This window comes from Oncorhynchus masou, chromosome 11 (assembly GCF_036934945.1).
Source record: "Oncorhynchus masou masou isolate Uvic2021 chromosome 11, UVic_Omas_1.1, whole genome shotgun sequence".
NCBI classification, from domain to species: domain Eukaryota; kingdom Metazoa; phylum Chordata; class Actinopteri; order Salmoniformes; family Salmonidae; genus Oncorhynchus; species Oncorhynchus masou.
This window is the reverse complement of record NC_088222.1, coordinates 23,487,441-23,514,620: the sequence shown is the minus strand read 5'-3', so window position 1 is coordinate 23,514,620 and position 27,180 is coordinate 23,487,441. Positions and strand designations below refer to the sequence as shown.

The 27,180-nt window shown below is 41.5% G+C and overlaps 2 protein-coding genes across 2 annotated transcripts; both read left to right on the top strand.

The window, feature by feature from the left end:
- Positions 1–506: 506 nt before the first annotated feature.
- LOC135548355 (annexin A4-like) lies at positions 507–17,339 on the top strand. The gene is made up of 13 exons (XM_064977872.1): positions 507–603; positions 2,278–2,322; positions 3,080–3,167; positions 8,049–8,143; positions 9,857–9,970; positions 11,731–11,821; positions 14,122–14,201; positions 14,442–14,498; positions 15,579–15,672; positions 15,966–16,061; positions 16,685–16,743; positions 16,856–16,978; positions 17,083–17,339. Exons 2-13 carry the CDS (start codon positions 2,314–2,316, stop codon positions 17,134–17,136), a joined length of 960 nt encoding a protein of 319 aa, XP_064833944.1. The 5' UTR covers positions 507–603; positions 2,278–2,313; the 3' UTR covers positions 17,137–17,339.
- A 2,012-nt stretch (positions 17,340–19,351) lies between these two features.
- Positions 19,352–26,765, top strand: LOC135548354 (beta-4C adrenergic receptor-like). The gene is made up of 2 exons (XM_064977871.1): positions 19,352–19,643; positions 20,282–26,765. The coding sequence occupies exon 2, from the start codon at positions 20,319–20,321 to the stop codon at positions 21,747–21,749; it is 1,431 nt and encodes a 476-aa protein (XP_064833943.1). The 5' UTR covers positions 19,352–19,643; positions 20,282–20,318; the 3' UTR covers positions 21,750–26,765.
- Positions 26,766–27,180: the final 415 nt, after the last annotated feature.

Sequence of the window (27,180 nt, the reverse complement as noted above, 5' to 3'; positions counted from 1 at the left end):
GGGTCCGAATACCTTCCGCAAACCTGGTCTGAAAAACAAATAAAGCAACACATCTCTCCCAATTAACAACACATCATTTCATCGCGTGACTCCACTATTACTTCTGGTTATTATATCAATATTTGCGCATAAAGGCGTTTCCACCGCCCCCATTCTCACATTATGCATTTCACCGACACAAAGATCCAGCAATTTTCTGTCAGCATTTATAAATTGTACCGGCATTTAATGTTTACATCACTTTTTCATGCGTCAGGTAATTCATTCGCATGAAATGGTTGGATGGGAACCTGGTTAATGAAATTAACGTTGTTTCCCTATTTGTATATTCCAATCTAGTATATGGGATGACTGGCTATTTGTCTTCTTGTCGCATAATACAAATACAATAAGTCTGTTGCAGAGAGATCTAGGTGGTAAGCAAAAGGCCAAGGTACCATTAAGAGAGATATGAAGCTCTTGACTGAAATACAATGTGACCTGTGTAATTATAAAGGGGTGGGACCGAAAATATTTCTGTGTCAGCCCCTGGGCTGCGTTTTAAAGCCGACGTTCCGTTCTCAGAAGCGTTCCGTTTTGTCACCACTCCATTCTTCCTCATTTGTAAGTAAATATTTTACTGTCATTTTAGGGTGAGGTTAAAATAGGCACAAATAAGCTATAGATTCGTGTTTTCGGCTGTTGTTTTTACTCGAAGCTTTAGAATATTATTTTTGACACAGTCAAGGGTGTGTCTCGAACATAAACTAAACCTCAGATGTTATTCTTCCATTGCTGGCCGCCAGCTGACAGACATCGCTTCCTGAGACCTATTGTTGGGTTGATTTAATTTATCCTTAACATTACACCCACAAACAGGGAAACAACTAACAAACAATTATAAGAACTGTGTTGGGTAACAATGTCTCCATATTTATGATAGATTTGTAGTGCCTGCGTTGTGGTAATTTTGTGAACTGCATATCATTGGTTGCATTTACTCTAGTGGGCTAATGGTCATTTTGTCGTAAAAGTGCTCTAAATGCACCATCAGCATTATCTGCATAATGTGCAGGGGTGATCATATTGAAATAATGTACTGTATATCTAGTAGGCTATTTCTAATGTTTTGAAGTGGCAGTTAGACAGAGGCAGATGTCAAAAGGGTTCTTGTTGTACCAGGTATTTTCACGCCAAACTAACATAACACAGCAGGCTTAACGGACCAGATGTATACAGTGAAATAGTTGTTATCCTTGGCTAATGTTCCAGCGGCACAATATGGATAACACCCCTGGACTAAAATATATATTTTTGCATTTGAAGTGGGACTATAAAGATTGTTTGCTCCCTAGGTTATTAGAAACATTATCAACATAAACTAGTGACTGCCTGAGGCAATATGCCCTGCTCAGAGACTGATGTATTTTGTCTCAATTGGACTTTCGGGGAAATGTTGTGAGCTAATCTTTTCAGTGGGTAAAGTAATTACAGGTGTGTGTGTGTGTGTGTGTGTGTGTGTGTGTGTGTGTGTGTGTGTAAGTAGTTGACCTGTGAAGATTGTTCCACTGGGAAGACTGGATGATGAAATGTGTTTTGGGTAATCGCATACAGTCAGTAGTGGAAAAAGTACCCAATTGTCATTCTTGAGCAAAAGCAAACAAAAATGACTCAAGTGAAAGTCACCCAGCAAAATACTAATTGAGGAAATATCTAAAAGTATTTGGGTTTTAAATATACTTAAGTATCAAAAGTAAATGTAATTGGTAAAATATACTTCAGTATCTAAAGTCAAGTTATGAATAATTTTAAATTCCTTGAATTAGGAAAACCAGAAGGCACAATCTTCTTGTTTTTTTTATTTATGGATAGCCAGGGGCACACTCCAACACTCAGACATAATTTACAAATGAAGCATTTGTGTTTAGTGAGTCCGCCAGATGAGAGGTAGTAGGGATGACCAGTGTTGTTCTCTTGATAAGTGTGTGAATTTGACCATTGTCTGTCCTGCTAAGCATGCAAAATGTAACCAGTAATTTTGGGTGTCAGGGAAAATATATGGAGTAAAAGGTACATTACTTTCTTTAGGAATGTAATGAAGTAAAAGTTTTAATAATACCCCAAAAAATGTTATAAGTAGTACTTTAAAGTATTTGTACTGAAGAACGTTTCACAACTGCATATAGTATTAATTAGAGAGCAATACTGTTTCATCTGCTTTCAAAGCGCACCACATTGTTCAATGAAGAACGCATTACTAAGAATCCTAAGAAGTAATAACAATGTTTCTTTTCATAGCTTTCCCATCTCTTGATTAAGTTTTGAAACTCTACAATGGCAGCGGTAAGTCCCAGCACCCAACATGTGTACTGTAGTATGCTTTGTGACTGGACTAGGAATGATAGTGGTCAACATTTCCATACATTTGCATGCATGCTCACATTTGAATTAGGTTTTGTTTTCTTAGTCTTGGAGTTTATTTTCTTATCAAGTTTTATTTGTTACATGCGCTGAATACAACCGGTGTAGACCTTACCGTGAAATGCGTACTTACAAGCCTTTAACCAACAATGCAGTTAAAGAAATAGAATTAAGAAAATATTTACAGCTTAGTCTAGGTCATTTCTACACGTAGGTACTGCAGGGGTAAAGTGACTATGCATAGATAATAAACAGTGAGTAGCAGCAGTGTAAAAACAAAGGGGGGGGGTCAATGTAAATAGTCCGGATGGCCATTTGATTAATTGTTCTGCAGTCTTATAGCTTGGGGGTAGATGCTGTATCAACAGTGTATTCATTCAAGTTTGCAGAAAGATAGGTGATGGAAATAGGCCCTAAAAAGACAAAATCCTTACTGCTGTAGGCCAACTGACAAGCGTGCTTTTTGTAAATTACAGCCATAGAGCAGACAAGGTAGTCTGGCATACACTGTAAACAGTAGATACCAGTGGCGGCAGCTGAGGGGAGGGCGGCTCATAATGGCTGGAATGGAGCAAATGAAATGGCATCAAACATGTGACTGCGATACCAATGCAGAGTGACTGCGATACCAATGCATGGGCCATTTAAACATATGCCATATAACTTTCTCCCACTGTAGATTGGCAACCGTGGAACCGTGGTTGAAGCCGCTGCTTTCAATGTAGAGGAGGATGTGAACCGTCTGAGAGGAGCCATGAAGGGGGCTGGTGAGTGATCATAATGAGGTGTCACATAGGCCGGATGTGAGCGTTAGTGTCACTTTTTTTTTCTTCTCAGAAAGCGTTATATCCTAAAATAGTTTGTCCTTTCCATGAATGCCCCAACCTTCCTGTTATACAGTATGCTATGCAGTGCCTTCTGAAAGTATTCAGATCCCTCAAATTTTTCCGCATTTTGTTAGGTTACAGCCTTATTCTAACATTGTTTAAATAGTTTTCTTTCCTCATCAATCTACACACAGTACCTATAAAGAGAAAGAAAAAACTGGTATTTCGATATTTTTGCTATTTTAACGACAGATTTTCACCTTGTCAGCTAGGGGGATCCAATCTTGCACCTTACAGTTAACTAGTCCAACGCAATAACGACCTGCCTCTCTCTCGTTGCACTCCACAAGGAGACTGCCTGTTACGCGAATGCAGTAAAGAAAGGTAAGTTGCTAGCTAGCATTAAACTTATCCTATAAAAAACAATCAATCATAATCACTAGTTAACTACACATGGTTGATGATATTACTAGATATTATCTAGCGTGTCCTGCGTTGCATGTAATCTGACTGAGCATACAAGCATACTCCCGAGATGAGGCTGGTGTAACCGATGTGAAATGGCTAGCTAGTTAGCGCGCGCTAATAGCGTTTCAAACGTCACCTGCTCTGAGCCTGTGGTTGTTTCCCTTGCTCTGCATTGGTAACGCTGCTTCGAGTGTGGCTGTTGTCGATGTGTTCCTGGTTCGAGCCCAGGTAGGAGCGAGGAGAGGGACGGACGTTTTACTGTTACACTGGCATATACTAAAGTGCCTATAAGAACATCCAATAGTCAAAGGTTAATGAAATACAAATGGTATAGGGGGAAATAGTCCTATTATTTCTATAATATCGAGACCACCAGCTGTCATATGTTCTGAGCAAGGAACTGAAACGTTAGCTTTCTTACATAGCACATATTGCACTTTTACTTTCTTCTCCAACACTTTGTTTTTGCATTATTGAACATGTTTCATTATTTACTTGAGGCTAAATTGATTTTATTGATGTATTATATGAAGTTATAATAAGTATTCGTTCAGTATTGTTGTAATTGTCATTATTATAAATAAAACATTTTCTTTTAAATCGGCTGATTTTAATCGGCATCGGCTTCTTTGGTCCTCCAATAATCGGTATCGGCGTTGAAAAATCATAATCGGTCGACCTCTAGCGGAGACAGGTGTGCTGGGGTCAGAGCATATCCCCACCAGCTGCAACCTGTTCCATAATCAAGACCTCTAACAAATACTCATTCCTGCCAGATCGTAATCTCTGCTCATTCTTCCCGCTCTGACTCTGGTCCCTGTCTCCAGTCTCACATCTCCTTATCCTGCTACTCTGACCTGGATTCCCCACGCTACTTCTCCCTTGGATTCCGCTCTGGGTCTTCTTACCCTGTCCCAACCCCTCTCGCTCCAGCCTCAGCCTCGGCACCTGGTTTCCTGCCTGCCCGAGCTTCCCCATGGCCTGCACACTATCTTCCCCCTGTGATTCAATAAATTCCTTGGAAATGGTTGTTCTTCTGGAAGGTTCTCCCAACTCCACAGAGGAGCTCTGTCAGAGTGACCATCAGATTCTTGGTCAGGGAGGTGACCAGAGATGAACAGAGCAAAGTACAGACAGATCTCTGCATAACAGTTGTCCTGTTGGAGGGTGAACCTTCACCCCAGTCTGAGGTCCTGAGTGCTCTGGAGCAGGTTTTTATCAAGGATCTCTGTACTTTGCTCTGTTCATCTTTGCCTCATTCCAAACTAGTCTCCCAGTCCCTGCTGCTGAAAAACATCCCCACCCTTCTTCACCATAGGGATGGTGCCAGGTTTTCTCCAGACCTCCTTGCTCGCAAACGCTTTTTCAGTTCTGCCCACAAATGTTCTATAGGATTGAGGTCAGGCTTTGTGATGGCCACTCCAATACCATGACTTTGTTGTCCTTAAGCCATTTTGCCACAACTTTGGAAGTATGCTTGAGGTCATTGTCCATTTGGAAGACCCATTTGTGACCAAGCTTTAACTTCCTGACTGATATCTTAAGATGTTGCTTCAATATATCCACATAATTTTCCTACCTCATGAAGCCATCTACTTTGTGAAGTGCACCAGTCTCTCCTGCGTCAATGCACCCACACAACATGATGCTGCCACCCCCATGCTTCACGGTTGGGATGGTGTTCTTTGGCTTGCAAGCCTCCCCCTTTTCCCTCCAATCATAATGATGGTCATTATGGCATAACAGTTCTATTTTTGTTTCATCAGACCAGAGGACATTTCTCCAAAAAGTACGATCTTTATCCCCATGTGCAGTTGCAAACCGTAGTCTGGCTTTTTTATGGCAGTTTTGGAGCAGTGGCTTCTTCCTTGCTGAGCGGCCTTTCAGGTTATGTCGATATAGGACTCTTTTTACTGTACTTTCGTACCTGTGGATATAGATACTTTCGTACCTGTGGATATAGATACTTTTGTACCTGTTTCCTCCAGCAGCTTGACAAGGTCCTTTGCTGTTGTTCTGGGATTGATTTGCACGTTTCGCACCAAAGTACGTTCAACTCCAGGAGACAGAACACGTCTCCTTCCTGAGCGGTATGACAGCTGCGTGGTCCCATGATGTTTATACTTGCGTACTATTGTTTCTGCAGATGAACGTGGTACCTTAAGGCATTTGGATATTGAAATATATCCACAGGTGCACCTCCAATTGACTCAAATGATGTCAATTAGCCTATCAGAAGCTTCTAAAGCCATGACATAATTTTCTGGAATTTTCCAAGCTGTTTAATGTGTAAACTTATGGCCCTTTTGGAATTGTGACACAGTGAAATAATCTGTTAACAAGAAATTTGGCGTGGTTAAAAAAACTAGTTTTAATGACTCCAACCTAAGTGTATGTAAACTTCCGACTACAACTGTACCTGAGCTCAATTTCGAATCTCATAGCAAAGGGTCTGAATAGTTACATGAATAAGGTATTTCTGTTTTTTGTTTGTAATAGATTTGCTAAAATGTCTAAAACTGTTTTTGCTTTGTCTTTATAGAGTATGTGTAGATTGCTGAGGAAATTTGTTTGATTTAATCCAAAAGTAACAATGTGGAAAAAGTCAAGGGGTCTGAATTATTTCCGAAGGCACTATAAGTGCAGTCACAATTTGTATTTCTTCTAGACCTCAATACAGGCGCCCGACACGACTGTAGTTCCTGTACTTTCAATTTTGATGATCTCATTTATTCCTCTAATTGTGCCCTGAGAGTACTTTCTTTATACTTGACTCATCTGTAGCCTTTACAGTATTTTGCTTTTCTCTTGTTCTATTTGAAAGTTAGGATTGCATTATCGTTGCCTTGCTGATGTACAGTACCATTCAAAATGTTGGACTCACCTACTCATTCAAGGGTTTTTCTTTATTTTCTACATTGTAGAATAATAGTGAAGACATCAAAACTATGAAATACCACACATTGAATCATGTAGTAACCAAAAAAGTGTTAAACAAATCAAAATACATTTTATATTTAAAATTCTTCAAAGTAGCCACCCTTTGCCTCGATGACAGCTTTATACACTCTTGGCATTCTCTCAACCAGCATCATTCACCTGGAACAGGTGTGCCTTCTTAAAAGTTAATTTGTGGAATTTCTTTCCTACTTAATGCATTTGAGCCAATCAGTTGTGTTGTGACAGAGTAGGGTTGGTATACAGAATATATTTGGTAAAGGACCAAGTCCATATTATGGCAACGACAGCTCAAATAAACAAAGAGAAAACGGCAGTCCATCATTACTTTAAGACATGAAGATCAGTCAATTTGGAAAATGTCAAGAACTTTGAACGTTTTTTTGCAGTCGCAAAAAGCATCAAGCGCTATGATGAAACTGGCTCTCATAAGGACCACTACTGGAAAGAAAGACCCAGAGTTACTTCTGCTGTAGAGGATGAGTTCATTAGAGTTACTAGCCTCAGAAATTTCAGCACCAATAAATGATGAGACTGTGTGAATCAGGCATTCATGGTCGAATTGCTGCAAAGAAACCACTACAATGACCCAAAACATCTCCAGGCTGTGTAAGGGCTATTTGACCAAGAAGGAGAGTGATCGAGTGCTGCATCAGATGGCCGGGTCTCCACAAACACCCGACCTCAACCTATTTGAGATGGTTTGGGATGAGTCTGAACACAGAGGGAAGGAAACGCAGCTAACAAGTGTTCAGCATATGCTGGAACTCTTTCAAGATGGTTGGAGAAGCATTCCAGGTGAAGCAGGTTGAGAGAATGCCAAGAGTGTGCAAAGCTGTCAAGGCAGTGTGGCTACTTTGAAGAATCAAAATATATATAATATGTTTTGGATTACTACATGATTCCATATGTCTTATTTCATAATTGTAATGTTGACACAATTTGTCTCTAAATGGGTGAATCTTGGCACCATGTTTGGAATGCTTATGCTTCACCTGACTCTAATGTGAGATGTATTAGAAACTGATGGCACATACATCGAGAAACGGGTATGCCCATGGGTCCAAGGGAAGGAGCTTGGAAACAGGAAGTGTGTCAGTTCAGCATTCATGTCGAACTCTGGTTGAGCACTTTCTAGCTGTGATATCAGGGAGATATTTCTGTCCATTATTTCTATTGAAAATGCATTCACACTATGGACAAGTGCCATTTAATGTCAAAGTTCTGTCAGTGTCAAGTTTTAACATTGGTTGAGATGTCAATGTGTGAAATATTGTATTCTTAATTGCAATGGTGATCGACTCTGTTTTGTCAATAGCAAGTTATTTTATCTTATAATGCAGCATTATAATGTGAAGGTATACAGTAATGTTAGTCTGGGATGTTTTCTTATAGGCACTGATGAGGCAGCTGTCATTGAGGTCCTGGCACGTCGTACCATTGCTCAGAGGCAACGCATCAAGGAGGCTTACAAGCTGACCGTGGGGAAGGTAATAAGTGTTAATTTTTACTTATATCAGATGGAGTGACGCACCTTTCGAAGGCAATGGACAATACCTGTGTTTATGACATTTCTCATATCCCAGTTTGAATTATCAGACTATTCTTAAGTTTTCCAATGCCAAACAATGCCAGCTCCAGTAATTGAGGAAGACTATTTAGATATTCTTATATTAGATATAGTTCAAGTGCATGGCAGGAGTATGCAGGGATTGTGTAAATAGTTACATTTATCATCTTCGTTCCTGGTGTGTGGTTTTGTGTGTTACTATGGGTGTGGTGGTGTCTGTCTGGTGTTAATGTTTACTTTGTGTTGACAGTTGGTGCTTCGGGTTCATCATTAACTCTTACAAACAGATGGTGTTGTGGACAGAGGATAGAGAGAGGATTATCTAGGACTGGCCACCCCTCATAGCCTGGTTCCTCTCTAGGTTTCTTCCTAGGTTTTGGCCTTTCTAGGGAGTTTTTCCTAGCCACCGTGCTTCTACACCTACATTGCTTGATGTTTGGGGTTTTAGGCTGGGTTTCTGTACAGCACTTTGAGACATCATCTGATGTAAGAAGGGCTATATAAATACATTTGATTTGATCTACCTTCAAAGATTAGGTGAATAATACTCCTCATGAGGGTTGAAGACCAGTTTCAGTCAGGATACTGCATTGTGTGTTTAAGTGAAGTAGGACGATTACAAAGTGACAGACCCTATGTTAAGTTATTATTTAACTCAACATTTAAAACCGAAAGGGAAGTCTGATCAATGTTTACTCTACTGGTGGGTGCTTATCTGTCCTATTTCACATGTACAAGACCGTGTCGAATTTATATGTGTGAATTGTTAATGTCTTTTTTGCATATCTCACTCTCCCTAAAACAATGTCTCAGCCATTATGAACAGCACCCCTCGGGCACATCAACAGTTTTTTCACCTTATTAGCAACCTTTCGGGTTACACTCAAACAGCTAGGCTACCTTCTGACCTACTGAAACAGTGAGATAGGAGCTGTCATGTGGTCTGGCATAAAATGAATTGTTGATAAAGTTATCTAGACCCCCTTAGGGTGACGGACACAATTCGCCCAGCGTCGTCCAGGTTAGGGGAGAGTTTGGCCGGGGGGCTTTACTTGGCTCATTGCGCCCTAGCGACTCCTTGTGGGGGGCCGGGTGCCTGCAGGCTGATCTCGGTCCTCAGCTGAACAGTGTTTCCTCCGACACATTGGTGTGGCTGGCTTCCGGATTAAGCGAGCGGGTGTTAAGAAGCGCGGTTTGGCGGGTCATGTTTTGGAGGACACATGACTCGACCTTTGCCTCCTGAGCCCGTTGGGGAGTTGCAGCAACGAGAAAAGATCGAAATTGGGGGATAAATACAATAAAATTCATTAAAGTTATAAAGACCCATGGTTGAATGAGAATGCTTGCCAAAGGGTAGGGCAAATATTGCTAGTGGAATCCTCCTGGTCAGAAACAGGGAGACATATAGTGTGTGTGGACACCCAGACAGATGAGGCCACTCTTTACTAGCTGTGTCGTTTGTTCAACTCCTCTGCAACCACACCCTTCTGGCAGTTGAATTGTATCTAGAATGTGCTAGGTTAAACAATCGGAGATATGAGTGTATTGAAAAATCGTAAATGCTAGGTTGAGCACTCGGCAGGGGATTGTGTCCATTGGACCCATTTTAAATGTCTGTGTAATGCCACTGTAGGACCTGGCAGATGATCTGCAAGGAGAGCTGACGGGGAACACTGAGAAAGTTGTGCTGGGCCTCCTGATGATCGCTCCTAAGTATGATGCTTACGAGCTGAGGACCGCTATAAAGGTCAGAGGTTATTACTGCCAGGGAGACCGTCACAATGGGGATATACAGTGGGGCAAAAAAGTATTTAGTCAGCCACCAATTGTGCAAGTTCTCCCACTTAAGATGAGAAAGGCCTGTAATTTTCATCATGAGCACACTTCAACTATGACAGACAAAATGAGAAAAAAAATCCAGAAAATCACATTTACAAATTATGGTGGAAAATAAGTATTTGGTCACCTACAAACAAGCAAGATTTCTGGCTCTCACAGACCTGTAACTTCTTCTTTAAGAGGCTCCTCTGTCCTTCACTCGTTACCTGTATTAATGGCACCTGTTTGAACTTATCAGTATAAAAGACACCTGTCCACAACCTCAAACAGTCACATTCCAAACTCCACTATGGCCAAGACCAAAGAGCTGTCAAAGGACACAAGAAACAAAATTGTAGACCTGCACCAGGCTGGGAAGACTGAATCTGCAATAGGTAAGCAGCTTGGTTTGAAGAAATCAACTGTGGGAGCAATTATTAGGAAATGGAAGACATACAAGACCACTGATAATCTCCCTCGATCTGGGGCTCCACGCAAGATCTCACCCCGTGGGGTCAAAATGATCACAAGAACGGTGAGCAAAAATCCCAGAACCACACGGGTGGACCTAGTGAATGACCTGCAGAGAGCTGGGACCAAAGTAACAAAGCCTACCATCAGTAACACACTACGCCGCCAGGGACTCAAATCCTGCAGTGCCAGACGTGTCCCCCTGCTTAAGCCAGTACATGTCCAGGCCCATCTGAAGTTTGCTAGAGAGCATTTGGATGATCCAGAAGAAGATTGGGAGAATGTCATATGGTCAGATGAAACCAAAATATAACTTTTTGGTAAAAACTCAACTCGTCGTGTTTGGAAGACAAAGAATGCTGAGTTGCATCCAAAGAACACCATACCTACTGTGAAGCATGGGGGTGGAAACATCATGCTTTGGGGCTGTTTATTCTGCAAAGGGACCAGGACGACTGATCCGTGTAAAGGAAAGAATGAATGGGGCCAAGTATCGTGAGATTTTGAGTGAAAACCTTCTTCTATCAGCAAGTGCATTGAAGATGAAACGTGGCTAGGTCTTTCAGCATGACAATGATCCCAAACACACTGCCCGGGCAACAAAGGATTGGCTTCGTAAGAAGCATTTCAAGGTCCTGGAGTGGCCTAGCCAGTCTTCAGATCTCAACCCCATAGAAAATCTTTGGAGGGAGTTGAAAGTCTGTATTGCCCAGCAACAGCCCCAAAACATCACTGCTCTAGAGGAGATCTGCATGGAGGAATGGGCCAAAATACCAGCAACAGTGTGTGAAAACCTTGTGAAGACTTACATAAAACGTTTGACCTCTGTCATTGCCAACAAAGGGTATATAACAAAGTATTGAGAAACATTTGTTATTGACCAAATACTTATTTTCCACCATAATTTGCAAATAAATTCATTAAAAATCCTACAATGTGATTTTCTGGATTTCTTTTCTTCTCATTTTGTCTGTCGTAGTTGAAGTGTACCAAATAATGATAAATTACAGGCCTTTCTCATCTTTTTAAGTGGGAGAACTTGCACAATTGGTGGCTGACAAAATACTTTTTTGCCCCACTGTATGTAACACTTTTCAATACTGTACGTCTCAGAGCTATTGTATGGGGCTATTCACCTCATCCACCACCCATGTGTTACCTCACACTTCTCAATGAAGTATTAACATATCTCTCCACATCTCTTTTACTGAATGCTAGGGTTCTGGAACAGAGGAGGCTGCTCTCATTGATATCCTGGCCTCAAGGACAAATGCTGAAATTAGAGCTATCACGGAGGTCTACATGAAAGGTATATCACAGCACACAGCCTCTCTGTGCAATGTATTAAATCTCCATATGTGTTAGAATGCTGTATTTAAACAGGCAGCCCAATCAGATGTATTTATTTTACCTTTATTTAACTAGGCAAGTCAGTTAAGAACAAATTCTTATTTTCAATGATGGCCTAGGACCAGTGGGTTAACTGCCTGTTCAGGGGCAGAACAACAGATTTGTACCTTGTCAGATTTGTACCTTCGGTTACTAGTCCCAACGCTCTAACCACTAGGCTACGCTGCCTTTGGCATATATCACACACACCACACACACACACACACACACACAGTTGAAGTCAGAAGTTTACATATACATTTAAACTCAATTCTTCACAATTCCTGACATTTAATCCGAGTAAAAATTCCCTGTCTTAGGTCAGTTAGTTTCACCACTTTATTTTAAGAATGTGAAATGTCAGAATAATAGTAGTGATTTTATTTCAGCTTTTATTTCTTTCATCACATTTCCAGTGGGTCAGAAGTTTACATACACTCAATTATTATTTGGTAGCGTTGCCTTAAAATTGTTTAACTTGAGTCAAACGTTTCGGGTAGCTTCTCACATTAAGGTGGGTGATTTTTGGCCCATTCCTTGTGACAGAGCTGGTGTAACTGAGTCCGGTTTGTAGGCGTCCTTGCTCGCAAACGCTTTTTCAGTTCTGCCCACATTGTTTATGGGATTGAGGTCAGGGCTTTGTGATGGCCACTCCAATACCTTGACTTTGTTGTCCTTAAGCCATTTTGCCACAACTTTGGAAGTATGCTTGGGGTTATTGTTCATTTGGAAGACCCATTTGCGACCAAGCTTTAACTTCCTGACTGATGTCTTGAGATGTTGCTTCAATATATCCACATCATTTTCCTATCTCATGATGCCATCTATTTTGGGAAGTGCACCACCCTCCTGCAGCAAAGCACCCCCACATGATGCTGGCACCCCCGTGCTTCACTGTTGGGATGGTGTTCTTCAGCTTGCAAGCCTATCCCCTTTTCCTCCAAAGATAACGATGGTCATTATGGCCAAACAGTCCTAATTTTGTGTCATCAGACCAGAGGACATTTCTCCAAAAAAGTACTATCTTTATCCCCATATGCAGTTGCAAACCGTAGTCTGTCTTTTTTTATGGCGATTTTGGAGCAGTGGCTTCTTGCTTGCTGAGTGGCCTTTCAGATTATGTCAATATAGGACTTGTTTTACTGTGGATATAGATACTTTTGTACCGGTTTCCTCCAGCATCTTCACAAGGTCCTTTGCTGTTGTTCTGGGATTGATTTGCACTTTTTGCACATTAAGTACATTAATCTCCAGGAGATAGACCGCGCCTCCTTCCTGATTGGTATGATGGCTGTGTGGTCCCATGGTGTTTATACTTGCGTATTGTTGTTTGTACAGATCAACGTGGTAGCTTCAGGCGTTTGGAAATTGCTCCCCAGGGTGAACCAGACTTGTTGAGGTATACAATCTCTTTTCTGAGGTCTTTGCTGATTTTCTTTTGATTTTCCCATGATGTCAAGCAAAGAGGCACTGAGTTTGAAGGGAGGCCTTGAAATACATCCACAGGTACACCTCCAATTGACTCAAATTATGTAAATTAGCCTATCAGAAGCTTCTAAAGCCATGACATAATTTTCTGGAATTTTCCAAGCTGTTTAAAGGCACAGTCAACTTAGTGGAACAAACTTCTGACCCACTTGAATTGTGATACAGTGAATTATGAGTGAAATAATCTGTCTGTAAACAATTGTTGGAAAAATTACTTGTCATTCACAAAGTAGATGTCCTAACCGACTTGCCAAAACTATAGTTTGTTAACAAGAAATGTGGTTGAAAACTTGTTTTAATGACTCCAACCTAAGTGTATTTAAATTTCTGACTTCAACTGTATATTTGGCGTTTTGACCAATCAGATCAGCTCTGAAAAAGATCTGTGATTGGTCAAAAGACCAATTAGTGGAGAAAATATCAGAATTGGACTGCCTTTGTAAATGAAACCCATTTATCACATGCGGTGTATGGTAGAAGTCAATACCTTAGTATTGATCACTGTGTATAAAGAATAAGCCTGATATAAGATATCGGTGTCTAGTCCTCTTTAGAGTGTATGAGAATTATTATTTTCTATACAGCAATATTAAACTTTTGTTACCTGCCAAAGCTATTGACAGGGTGTTCACAAACCGTTTCAAGTGTTGTGGTTAGAACTGCCTAGTCAGACCACTGGGACTTAGATAATTCATAACTTCTACTTAATTTTACTCAATCATGTGACAACAGAACATGGGACGAGCCTGGAGGATGATATTGAGGCTGATACTTCTGGAATGTTCAAGAGGGTTCTGGTCTCTTTGCTCACGGTGAGAATCTTCCAGTATTGATCTCTCTAAATGCATTCCAACAGCCAAAGCAAACAGAACTACAGTACATGGATTGTTGTAAGGGAAATAGTTTGTCCTCCTTCACTTCATCCATTATGTACAGTTTAACACATAGTGGATGATTTGTAGTTTTTAGAGGTCTCTAATAACCAGGTAATGATCATGTTATTGTCTGACTCATTGCTAACATGGCCTCTGCCTCTGTGCTTTGACTGACAGGCAGGGCGAGATGAGAGCAACACTGTGAATGAGACTCAGGCTGTGCAGGATGCTAAGGTGAGGATTTGGACCCAGAGAGGAGGTGATCTGGCGCTGTCTAACTCAGTAGCACATGCTGGGGTATCAGGATCAATGTGCAATAATAGTGTTTAACATGATTTATAATGACTACCTCATCTCTCTACCCCACACATACAATTATCTATGAGGTCCCTCAGTCAAATACTGATTCAACCACAAAGACCAGTGAGGTTTTCCAATGCCTCGCAAATAAGGGCACCTATTGGTAGATGGGTAAAAAAATAAAACAGCAGACATTGACTGTCCCTTTGAGCATGGTGAAGTTATTAATTACAGTTTGAATGGTATATCAATACACCCAGTCACTACAAAGTTACAGGCGTCCTTCCTAACTCAGTTGCCGGACAGGAAGGAAACCGGTCAGGGATTTCACCATTAAGCCAATGGTGACTTTAAAACAGTTAGTTTAATGGCTGTGATGGATGGATCAGCAACATTGTAGTTACCCCACAATACTAACCTAATTGACAGAGTGAAAAGACGGAAGCCTGTAGAGAATAAAAATATTCCAAAATATGCATCCTGTTTGCAACTAGGCACTAAAGTAATACTACAAAAAAAGTGGCAAAGCAATTCACTTTTTGTCCTGAATACAATGTTTTATGTTTAGGGCAGTTCGGAGTTGAAGCTGTTTAGAAGCCTCTTGGACCGAGACTTGGTGCTCCGGTACCGTTTGCCGTGCAGGAGCAAAGAGAACAGTCAGAACAGAACAGTGACTAGGGTGGTTGGAGTCTTTGACAATTTTTGTGGAAAGCTCTTAGACTTACCCAGAAAGACTCACAGCTATATTTGCTGCCAAATGTATAGACTCAGGGGGTTGAATACCAATCAAGATATAATAGTGTTTTATTTTTTACATTATGTTAAAAATTATCTTCCACTTTGTGTTTAGGTCATTGACAAAAAAAATCACAATTAAATCCCACTTTGTAACACAACAAAATGTGGAAAAAGTAAAGGAGTGTGAATACTTTCTGATGGCCCTGTATGTCCCAAAAACAGTGTTCGGAGATTGTCCTTTTGGGTTTGTGAAATGCTTTTGCTGTGGGTTCTCAGGATATCTACGAGGCTGGGGAGGCTTGTTGGGGAACAGATGAGGTCAAGTTCCTCACTGTGCTCTGTGTGAGGAACAGAAACCACCTACTCCGAGGTAATTGCCCCCACATTATAGCAGAGTTTGTTAGATCTGGTTTTGGGAGTGAGAAGTGATCGAATTTTCCCTTTTTTTTATGATTCAGTGCAACATTCAAATTGTTCATTGTTCTTTACAGTGCTCTACTTTAATAAAGAAAATATATACTTCCAAATTGATTTTGCTACAGAAATGAATGTACAGACCTAATTTGCTGTCCTCTTGTGGTGATTTGGGGAACAAATATTTTATAATGGCTTACTCATTCAAACAGTGATTCCACATCTCTTGCCCTTCTCTCGTTCCCTCAGTGTTTGAGGAGTATCAGAAGATCTCTGGGAGGGACATCGAGGATAGCATTAAGAGGGAGATGTCTGGATCTCTGGAGGGTGTTTTCCTGGCAATAGGTCTGTCAGACGGATCCAATTTGTTTCACTGCTTCTTGTAATAATGTACTGAAGACAGATCCCATTGGGGGTCGAACTGGTTGAATCAACGATGTTTCCAATTAATTTCAACCGAAAGATTCACTGTGATGACAACACAACCAACTGTAAATCAAAACTAGACGTTGAACTGACATCTGTGCCAAGTGGGATAAGCCTTGACTGAGAAACAGATCAGTTCTGATGAAAATAAGCACATAAAGAGTATCCTGAACCAGACTAAGGGCACAGTGCTATAATTAAGCAATAAGGCACGAGGGGTGTGGTATATGGCCAATATACACAGCTAAGGACTGTTCTTAGGCACGATGCAACTAAGGTGCCTGGATACAGCACTTAGCCGTGGTATTTTGGCCATGTACTACAAACCCCAGAGGTGCCTTATTGCTATTATAAACTGGTTACCAACGTAATTAGAGCAGTAAAAATAAATGCTTTGTCATATCCGTGGTATACGTTCTGATATACCATGGCTGTCAGCCAATCAGCATTCGGGGCTCGAACCACCCAGTTTATAATACTAATGTGAAACTAAATCTTGTTCAGCTACCATGCCTGATATATCGCTTTTTTTCTTTTTGCAGTGAAGTGTCTCCGAAACAAGCCAGCATTCTTTGCAGAGCGGTTATACAAATCCATGAAGGTGAAGCCTTTTTTACATACTCTCCCATGAAGTGTGCATATCTGCCTACACTTATGGGTTATCAGAAAGAATTGGTCAGAATGTTGATGCTCCCTCCCTCCTGTCTCCTCAGGGTCTGGGAACTACAGACAGCATCCTGATTAGAATCATGGTGGCTCGGGCCGAAATTGACATGTTGGACATCAAGACCGAGTTCTCTAAGGCGTATGGGAAGACTCTCCATTCCTTCATCAATGTGAGACCCTGGTCACTAGAGATGGAGTAATGATTTAAAATGTAGATTTGTGCCCATTTCTTTCTGTTATCTTGAAGTAATCTGCGTGTCTCTGTATTGTTAAGGGAGACTCATCTGGAGATTACCGCAAAATTTTGCTGGAGTTGTGTGGAGAGTAGGGCATTGAACGTCTAGGACATCATTCAACGATGACTTCACTCTGCAACAACACCATTGGTGCCTCTCCTATCTGCTGTTTCCTTTGCTTCCAGCTCTCTCAATATCCTCAGCTCTTCTGTGGCCCAAACATTTCAGAGACTGACCATGATGCCTTTTTTCACAGTTTGTATTACTAATTAAACCAAAGACAAGTTAAATTTTACAGCTGCCTGCATGTCTTTATTGATCCCCTGCTTCAGCTTTAATTCATGTTGTTTAGAGAGAGAACTGTTGCCACACATCTCAGGAAGCAAAAATATGGACCTTATTGACCTCTGCCTTCCACCTTTGTCTCAGCAGAAGGACATTTTCAACTCTGACTGATTGAAGTCCGTTTCATTAATTTGTTTGAATGGCTCGTTTGTTGAGTCAACTCTGAGTCATTTGACTTATTTGGATGTTTCTTTATTTCCTTCCAAATCAGACTATGTAGTTAATCATTTCACCCAGGCCCTCATACGCCTACAGCCTAATCACAGGGAGTTGTGAGAATCAAACTCTGAAATGTTGAATCCTTTATAAGGGAAGATGTGGTAGTACCTGTTAATACCATGGGGTGGAACCGTTACCATTCTCTGGTGTGGGATAAACTCAGGAACGAGTTAAGATTGATCCAAATGCAGCTTCTCTGTTTCGGGAAATCTTTGTTGGCTGGAAACATCATTTGTAGTTTATTTGTTGGGTCTAAACTAAAGATTATTCCATAAGCTTTACAGTTGGTGGATCACGTCACTGGCTCTGAGAAGAGAGACCTTATACTGTTAAAATATTAAACTGCATGACTTCGGAAACAGTTGCATCCTTCTATATGGTAAATTGTCTTGAATTCAAGCTTTTGTACAAGTACACAGCCTTGTTGGGAATTTAACAGGAATTTCATCAGTACACACATCTAGTTAACTTCATTCTATAAGCATATTTTGTGGTTTGTTTTCACAATGCCAAAGCTCGATGGGAATTTTGTGTTTTGTTTGGGTTGTTTTGCATCATACCTGGGTTTTAGTGCTCTGTGAGGTTCCTATATATCAAGTTCCAAGTCCAGGCTGTTATACAGGCTATTGTAATGAACCTGATCAGACCACCACCATATCACACCTACAGTCAACATCCTGTTGACACAAATAGCCAGAACAACACATTTCCAACAGGGTTTGGGGTCTGCAGCTGGATGATCCAGTGTTAACCAACACTGGTAATTACACCATGTCGTGTCTCCATTTCACACGATATGGGGTCGATACTGTACGTCCATCTTTATACCAGGTGATGGATACCCAGGTTGGTGTTCCATGTCGGGGTACAATTACCACTAAGACAAACATGTCTCAGAAAGGGAAGCCAGACAGGCAAACACTTGATTTGAATTCCTCCACAGAGGAGACATGCAGCATGAAGCATAAGACTCTCTAGTCTATTCAAAAGATTAAGAAGACAAAATGCAAGATCTTCTCTGCACTGAGAACTGCTGCCTAATTTAACGTAACTGCAGCTTAACCCCATGATGAGATGTGAATAGCTATGGTCATTGAATTCACATCAGATTATAAAGTCAATACCATCAGCAAAAAAAATAAAACAATCTTCAATTTAAGTTTTTCAGTCACCGTGAGGTCTGAGGGGAGAAAGTCTGAAGTCTTAAGATAAGGGTTGAAAGTTCAGTGAAAATGGTGTGCCTGGGTTCTGTCTCTCCTCCCTGTGTGAACCTTCACACCCTGACTTCTTCCCCCTGCTGGAGGCTATGATCTGGTCTTAATGGCCATGTACTCTTATCCCCCATGACACAGCCAGAAGAACACTGGCCACCCCTCAGATCCTGGTTCCTCTAGGTTTCTTCCTAGGTTCCTGCCTTTCTAGGGAGTTTTTCCTAGCCACAATGCTTCTGCATTTGGGGTTTTAGGCTGGGTTTCTGTATAAGCACTTTGTGACATCTGCTGATGTTAAAACAGCTTTATAAATACATTTGATTTGAAATGGTCTGTGAGGAAAGTTTATCCACAGCCTGAACCTGAACTGCACACTGGTGGACTGGAGATCGTAACAAAAGTCAGGCATATAGAAGATCCATGGAACAGAAGTCAGTCTCCAAAAGCCAAGGCAGAAGAAAATGGGAAGAATCATCAGTTTGCTATCTGAAGTTTCTGAAGACTGTCAACCTATAGCATCAGTTTATACCATGGGAAAACTGGTGAAGACTTAGATGTTGTTTCATCTGTCACACAGAAAGCAAAAATAAGAGAAGCCCTTTTGCAATAGACAAAACCACAGAGATGGCTCTGCAAGATATATTTAGGTCACACTGCATGTGCATGGAGAGAGATGAGCTAGAAGGCTGCTCTGCATGAGCAACTTCCGTACCAGAGATCATAACTTGTTGAATGTTTTGAAGTGGGACTGTTTTTTTTATTATGTCCACCACCAAGGTGACATCAAACCAACAAACAAATTCTCCGGGAGCACCTTCACTCAGGTATGGCTGTTGTGATGTATTCACTTTTCTCTACTGATAGAGTTGTTATTATTGGCTATTGGTTAATTCATCATAATTAATCATCTATAATAGAGTCAGTAGAAAACAGATATACAGTGTACATATTAAAATGCTTGAGTTTAATAAATTCAAATGAAAAAAACATTTTTGGAGGTACTACAAATTTACTTATAAGCATTATTTATTTAGGACGCTTTTGAATTACCCAAACCTTGCTTTTTGTCTTGCTATTGTTGTTCTCTTTGTCAAGAAAAAAACTGAACAAGGTCCAACAGTAGAGAAGACATTTTGCGGCAGATCTAACTTGTCTGCTGTGAGCTGCTGCAGTTTGACAAACTTCTCCTTATTTTCCTTCGTCTTGATGATCAAGCCATCAAATCTGGATTCCACCCAGTCAAAGTGCTATGATGCAAGCATATTATGCACTTTGCTCATCAAAATCCTATCACTTCAAGAATATAATGTAATACTCTGAAAGAACTGAAAGTGGATTAGGAGAGTAAGAGAGAAGCTATTGAGGAGCAGACTGCATGCTTTTATTTCACCTGTTTGACCTGCTAACTAGAAACTGAGCAGTCACTTAACACGTGATTAAATGATTCCTTCGTGTCCTTCAGGGCTTTCTGAGTGGCCATCTGACTGACTGTGTAGAGTATGAACAACCACAGTTCTGGATCGTACCACCCTCCGGCTGAACCATTGGTGATGCCTGTTCTGGTGGTCATTATCTTCGTGACGGTTGCTGGCAACCTACTGGTCATCCTCACCATCGCCCGCACCCTCCACCTCCAGACCACCACCAACATCTTTGTCATCTCCCTGGCCTGTGCTGACCTTATCATGGGCTGCCTGGTGCAGCCTCTGGGGGCCTCCCTAGTGGTGACAGGGGACTGGCTCCTTAGTGGCACAGCCTGTGAGCTCTGGACATCCATGGATGTCCTCTGTGTGACAGCCAGCATTGAGACGCTGTGCACCATCGCTGTGGATCGCTATATCGCCATCACACGGCCTCTCAGGTACCAGTCTCTGCTGGGGAAACGTCAGGCGTGGCTCATGGTGTGTGTGGTGTGGGGTGTGGCAGCCCTCATCTCTATAGTCCCAATCATGAGCCAGTCGTGGCGTGCTCATAACGACACCGGGAGCATGCAGTGCTACGAGGAGCCACACTGCTGTGACTTCATCACCAACATGCCCTACGCCATCGTGTCCTCTGTTGTGTCCTTCTACGTCCCCCTGCTGATCATGATCTTCATCTACAGCAGAGTCTTCCTCATCGCCACACGGCAGGTCAGGCTGATGAATGAAAACAAGCTGCGTTTCCTCAGTTGGTGTGACATCCCCCCATCAGAGTGTCAAATAGTCAGCCCTGGGAGTCCCAATGGCAGGGATGGGAGCATCACTGGCAGGGCTGTGAGTCCCACAGGTAGTATCACTGGCAGGGCTGTGAGTCCCACAGGTAGTATCACTGGCAGGGCTGTGAGTCCCACAGGTAGTATCACTGGCAGGGCTGTGAGTCCCACAGGTAGTATCACTGGCAGGGCTGTGGGCACCACTGGCAGAGCTGGGCGCATGAACAGGACTCGGAACAACGGCAGGGCTGGGAGCAGCTTCATTTTCGACTCCATACAGTGGAGAAGCCAGGGCCGCAGGCACACTCGGGTAACTGTCCTAAAGGAACACAAAGCAATCAAGACCCTAGGGATCATCATGGGGACCTTTACTCTGTGCTGGTTGCCCTTTTTTGTGTCCAACATCATCAAGGTGTTTGACCCAGATATCCCCACCAGGGAAGTTTTTATTCTGCTCAACTGGCTGGGCTACCTGAACTCAGGCCTCAACCCCATCATCTACTGCCACAGCCCAGAGTTTCGCTCAGCCTTCCGGAACCTTCTATGTTGTCTGTGGCTCTCTAAGGTGGGGCTCAACAGAGTCTTCAAGGGGCTGTGGACGAGTGCCATGTTGGAGGAGAGTAGAGCCAATGCAGGGACACACAGCTGCCAGGGCCTGAGACAGGGGCAGAGGCAGGGGCAGAGGCAGGATCAGGATCAGGAGCATGGACTGGGGCAGGAGGGACTGTCTCTGTAATAAAATGCAAATGAATTACTTGTGTGATCACTTATGTGATTTTCTGGATTTTTGTTTTAGATTCCGTCTCTCACAGTTGAAGGTTACCTATGATAAAAATTACAGACCTCTACATGCTTTGTAAGTGGGAAAACCTGCAAAATCGGCAGTGTATCAAATACTTGTTCTCCCCACTGTATACACAGTACCAGTCAAAGGTTTGGACACACCTCATTCAAACTCATTCAAGGGTTTTTCTTTATTTTTTTACTATTTTCTACATTGTAGAATAATAGTGAAGGCAGTAACTGCTCATTTGGTCAAATTAGTTCGTCTTTTTTGCTACATTAAATACATGCTTAATCATGTGGACAAGTATCCTGCCTATTGTTTTTTTTAATGGAGGTCATGTTAGCAGGAACTGCATAAAGTTACTGTGAAACAAAGGAAAATAAAAGCATTTTTTTCACAGTTCCAATCTATGAGCAATTACTGCCTTTTTGCTTTGTAAGGCAGAATATTGGAATGCTTTTCCAACAGTTATGAAGAAATTCCCACATATGCTGAGCACTTGTTGGCTGCTTTTCCTTCTTTCGCGGTCCAACTCATACTAAACCATCTCAATTGGGTTAAGGTCAGGTGATTGTGGAGGCCAGGTCATCTGATCGAGCACTCCATTACTCTCCTCTAAGTAGCCCTTACACAGCCTGGAGGTGTGTTGGGTCATTGTCCTGTTGAAAAACAAATGACAGTCCCACTAAGTGCAAACCTGATGGGATGGCGTATTGCTGCAGAATGCTGTGGTAACCATGTTGCTTAAGTGTGCCCTGAATTCTAATTAAATCCCTGACAGTGTCACCAGCAAAGCACCCCCACACCATCACACCTCCTCATCCATGCCTTACAGTGGGAACAAAACATGCAGAGATCATCTGTTCACCTACTCCGCGTCTCACAAAGACACGGCTGTTGGAACCAAAAATCTAAAATTTGGACTCATCAGACCAAATGACAGATTTCAACCGGTCTAATGTCTATTGCTCGTGTTTTTTTGGCCCAAGCAAGTCTCTTCTTATTATTGGTGTCCTTTAGTAGTGGTTTCTTTGCAGCAATTCAACCATGAAGGCCTGATTCACCCAGTCTCCTCTGAACAGTTGATGTTGAGATGTCTCCGTTACTTGAACTCTGTGAATCATTTTTTTGGGCTGCAATTTCTGAGTCTGGTAACTCTAATGAACTTATCCTCTGCAGCAGAGGTAACCCTGGGTCTTCCTTTCCTGTGGCGGTCTGCATGAGAGACAGTTTCATCACAGCGCTTGATGGTTCTTACGACTGCACTTGAAACTTTCAAAGTTCTTGAAATGTTCAGCATTGACTGACCTTCATGTCTTAACCTAATGATGGATTGTCATATTCACTTTGCATATTTGAGCGGTTCTTGCCATAATATGGGCTTGGTCTCTTACCAAATAGGGCCATCTTCTGTATATCACCCCTACCTTGTCACAACACAACTGATTGGCACAAACACATTAAGAAGGAAAGCCCCACTTTTATTCCATTGGCTTGAATCCGCGCTATGCAGCTCTTGCAAGGGCATATTTTTTACTGGCTGTCCACTGGTTTCAAAAACAATGATTGATAATGTCATGTCTTTGGCTATGCCTGATTAAATGATATGATATGCTATTCTATAAAATAATTTCTCTGTAATTAATATTACCTGATTGAGCAAATCATGTAAATGTAATAAAACTAGAGAGTAGGGCACCACAAAATAATATTTATAGAGCTGTTATCTTCCAAATAAACTCTTAAAGACCTAGTAATATTTTACATCAATAGCAGTCAATATTAATCGTCATCTTAATTGTCTCATCTGAAAGTTGTAAATTCTTGATTATCTGCACGAACCCTGGCAAACAAGTTGAACCAGCAATACAAAATTGGGTTTAATTATTTATTTACTAAATACCTAACTAATCACACAGAATTACACATACACATAATTAAATCATAACTTGATTACAAATTACGTCACAAAGGAAAACGTCCCTAGCGGGCAGAACAGATATGACAGCTTGTTACACAAAAGAAAAGGGGCTGGGTTTGAGTGAAAGAGCGGGAAGACTGAGAAACGATGGGTGAATCTATGATATCGTAAATACAGTATCTCATGCATTTTAAATTACCGCCCATTTGGAAAAGGAAAATGCAATAAATATTTGCTCTGAGCTGCGCTTCGGTAGGTTGGTGGTAGATGGAAGGCCGTGTTGTCCAACCGAGTCCTTTGTCCTTTGAAGAATGTCTCTGGTTGTCAATTGGATACGTTGTAGTAACGTCGTTGTGTGATAGACGGGATACTCTGTCTGTTCCTTCCTAACCCTCGTTTGCATCTGCTGTTGCTAACTCAAGGCTAGGAGATATCACTTCTGTAGGGAATAAGAGTTCAAAGTTCATACCATTCGCAACCAATGCTCACGCTGATGTTGGCTTCGTTCTGTAGTTATTATCTGAACCATTCTGACATCGGACCGTCGTCCTCACGTCCTCGGAACAGGAGGTTACATTGTCGTCAAGGCTTTATATAGGAAGGGAGAGGAGGGTGTGTTTGAAAAGTTTTATAGCCCATGTCCCTTCACAGAGGCAGGCCACTGATTGAGCAGAGCCCTACCTTATGAAAACCCAAATCTCACATTTTAGAAGCTAAAATCACATTTCATCTCATCAAGAATAATTTCATATTCAAACATTTAAATTGAACAACAATTCCATGTGAATCCGATACCTCTGATGTGTTGACTTTCCACTGTAGAGTTTATGTCATCTTATTATTGATGAGAATGTCTCAGATGACAACCGAACTGACATCATATTCATTGAGTTCCACCGCATATGTTCAATTGGTCGGATTACCAGAATATAGTTAATTTCCCCCCACCTTCTGATGTTCCCAGAATCTCTATGTTAACCAAAGGGGTTTGCAAATGTAACATCAGTAGGGTAGAGAGAGGAAAAAGGGGGGACGAGGTATTTATGACTGTCATAAACCTACCGCCAGGCCAACGTCATGACAATAGGCAGCTTAAACTTTTTCAATTAAACCATTATTGGGTTCAAATACACATTTAGATTTGCGAACAGCCATCCACAACAACCCCAATCAATATGCCGCAAATAGCTAATTGAGAGAGCAATAGTGTGATTCACATCAATGCGATATGTAGATATCAATAATAAGTGATGTCCGTATCGCAGTAGACTACATCACTGCTGTCATCATTACCTTCAAACGTTTTTTTCAAATTGGATAATCTTTGAATGCCGACAGCAGTCGGACAGCAGTCGCTCCATTGGAAGACATACTGTAGCTTGGACTATAGCGTACAAAAATCGGTTCCTTCCTCTTTCCCCGCGATCCATCAAACACATTGGTTGTGTCATCATAGGGGTCTCTGACTTGTGGTCAATCTCTGCTGAGGTGGAACAAACTTAAACTTGCGCCTTTTGTCAATGCTGATTTGAATGTCATTGAGAAAACAGAAGTGTCAAAGATATTTTGGGGAAAACAACCTTTCTGAATTTAAAAGTAATCCTCAAAGTAATCCTCTAGTTTTTCAAAGTATCTGTAATCTGATTACAATATTTCTGCTAGTAAGGTAACGGATTACAGTTACAGTTCTTTGTAATCCCTTACATGCAATGGATTACATGAAACCTGTTACTCCCCAACACTGGAGATAACTGCGGATGGATCAACAACAATTGTAGTTACTCCACAATACTAACATAAATTACAGAGTGAAAAGAAGGAAGCCTGTACAGAATACAAATATTCCAAAACATCCTGTTTGCAATAAGGCACTAAAGTAATACTGCAAAAAATGTGGCAAAGAAATGTACCTTTTCTCCTGAACACAAAGTGGTATGTTTGTTACAAATCCAAGACAACACATCATTGGGTACCTCTCTTCATATTTCATATACAGATCTGGGGAAGGACACCAAAACAATGTTGCAGCATTGAAGGTCCCCAAGAAAGTGGCCTCCATCATTCTTAAATGGAAGAAGTTGGGCACCACCAAGACTCTTCCTAGAGCTGACCGGCTGGCCAAACTGGGCCATCGAGGGAGAAGGGCTTTGGTCAGGGTGGTGACCAAGAACCTGATGGTCACTCTGACAGAGATCTAGAGTTCCTCTGTGGAGATGGGAGAACCTTCCAGAAGGATACCCATTTCTGCAGCACTCCACCAATCATGCCTTTATGGTAGAGTGGCCAGACGGAACCCTCTCCTCGGTAAAAGGCACATGACAGCCTGCTTGGAGTTTGACAAAAGTCACCTAAAGGACTCTCAGACCATGAGAAACAAGATTCTCTGGTCTGGTGAAACTAAGATTGAAATCTTTGGCGTGAATACCAAGCATCACATTTGGAAGAAACATGGCACCATCCATATGGTGGAGCATGGTGGTTGTAGCATCATGCTGTGGAGATATTTTTCAGCGGCAGAGACTTGTCAGGATCAAGAGATAGATGAACGAAGCAAAGTACAGAGAGATCCTTGATGAAAACCTGCTCCAAAGCGCTCAGGACCTCAGACTAGGGCAAAGATTCACCTTCCAACAGGACAACGACCCTAAGCACACAGCCAAGACACTGCAGGAATGGCTTCGGAACAAGTCTCTGAATGTCCTCGAGTGGACTACATAGAGCCCGGACTTGAACCCGTTTGAACATCTCTGGAGAGACCGGAAAATAGCTGTGCAGCGACGCTCCCTTAACAACCTGACAGAGCTTGAGAGGATCTGCAGAGAAGAATGGGAGAAACTCCCCAAATACAGATGTGCCACGTTTGTAGCGTTATACCCAATAAGACTCAAGGCTGTAATCGCTGCCAATGGTGCTTCAACAAAGTACCACTTAAAGGGTCTGAATACTTATGTAAATTTGATATTTCAGTTGTTGTTTTTTTTACAAACATTTGCAAAAATACTAAAAACCTGTTTTTGGGGTATTGTATGTAGATTGATGAGAGAATATACACACATATATATATATATATATATATATATATATATATATATGTATATATATATATATATATATATATATATATATATATATACAGTGCCTTGCGAAAGTATTCGGCCCCCTTGAACTTTGCGACCTTTTGCCACATTACAGGCTTCAAACATAAAGATATAAAACTGTATTTTTTGTGAAGAATCAACAACAAGTGGGACACAATCATGAAGTGGAACGACATTTATTGGATATTTCAAACTTTTATAACAAATCAAAAACTGAAAAATTGGGCGTGCAAAATTATTCAGCCCCTTTACTTTCAGTGCAGCAAACTCTCTCCAGAAGTTCAGTGAGGATCTCTGAATGATCCAATGTTGACCTAAATGACTAATGATGATAAATACAATCCACCTGTGTGTAATCAAG

Bases quoted from the DNA above. Each gene is read 5' to 3' on its own strand.
- LOC135548354 (XM_064977871.1), top strand. From the start codon at position 20,319: ATGAACAACCACAGTTCTGGATCGTACCACCCTCCGGCTGAACCATTG.
- LOC135548355 (XM_064977872.1), top strand. The intron at 3,168-8,048 runs GTGAGTGATCAT...GTTTTCTTATAG, and splicing joins AGGAGCCATGAAGGGGGCTG to GCACTGATGAGGCAGCTGTC. The intron at 9,971-11,730 runs GTCAGAGGTTAT...ACTGAATGCTAG, and splicing joins AGCTGAGGACCGCTATAAAG to GGTTCTGGAACAGAGGAGGC.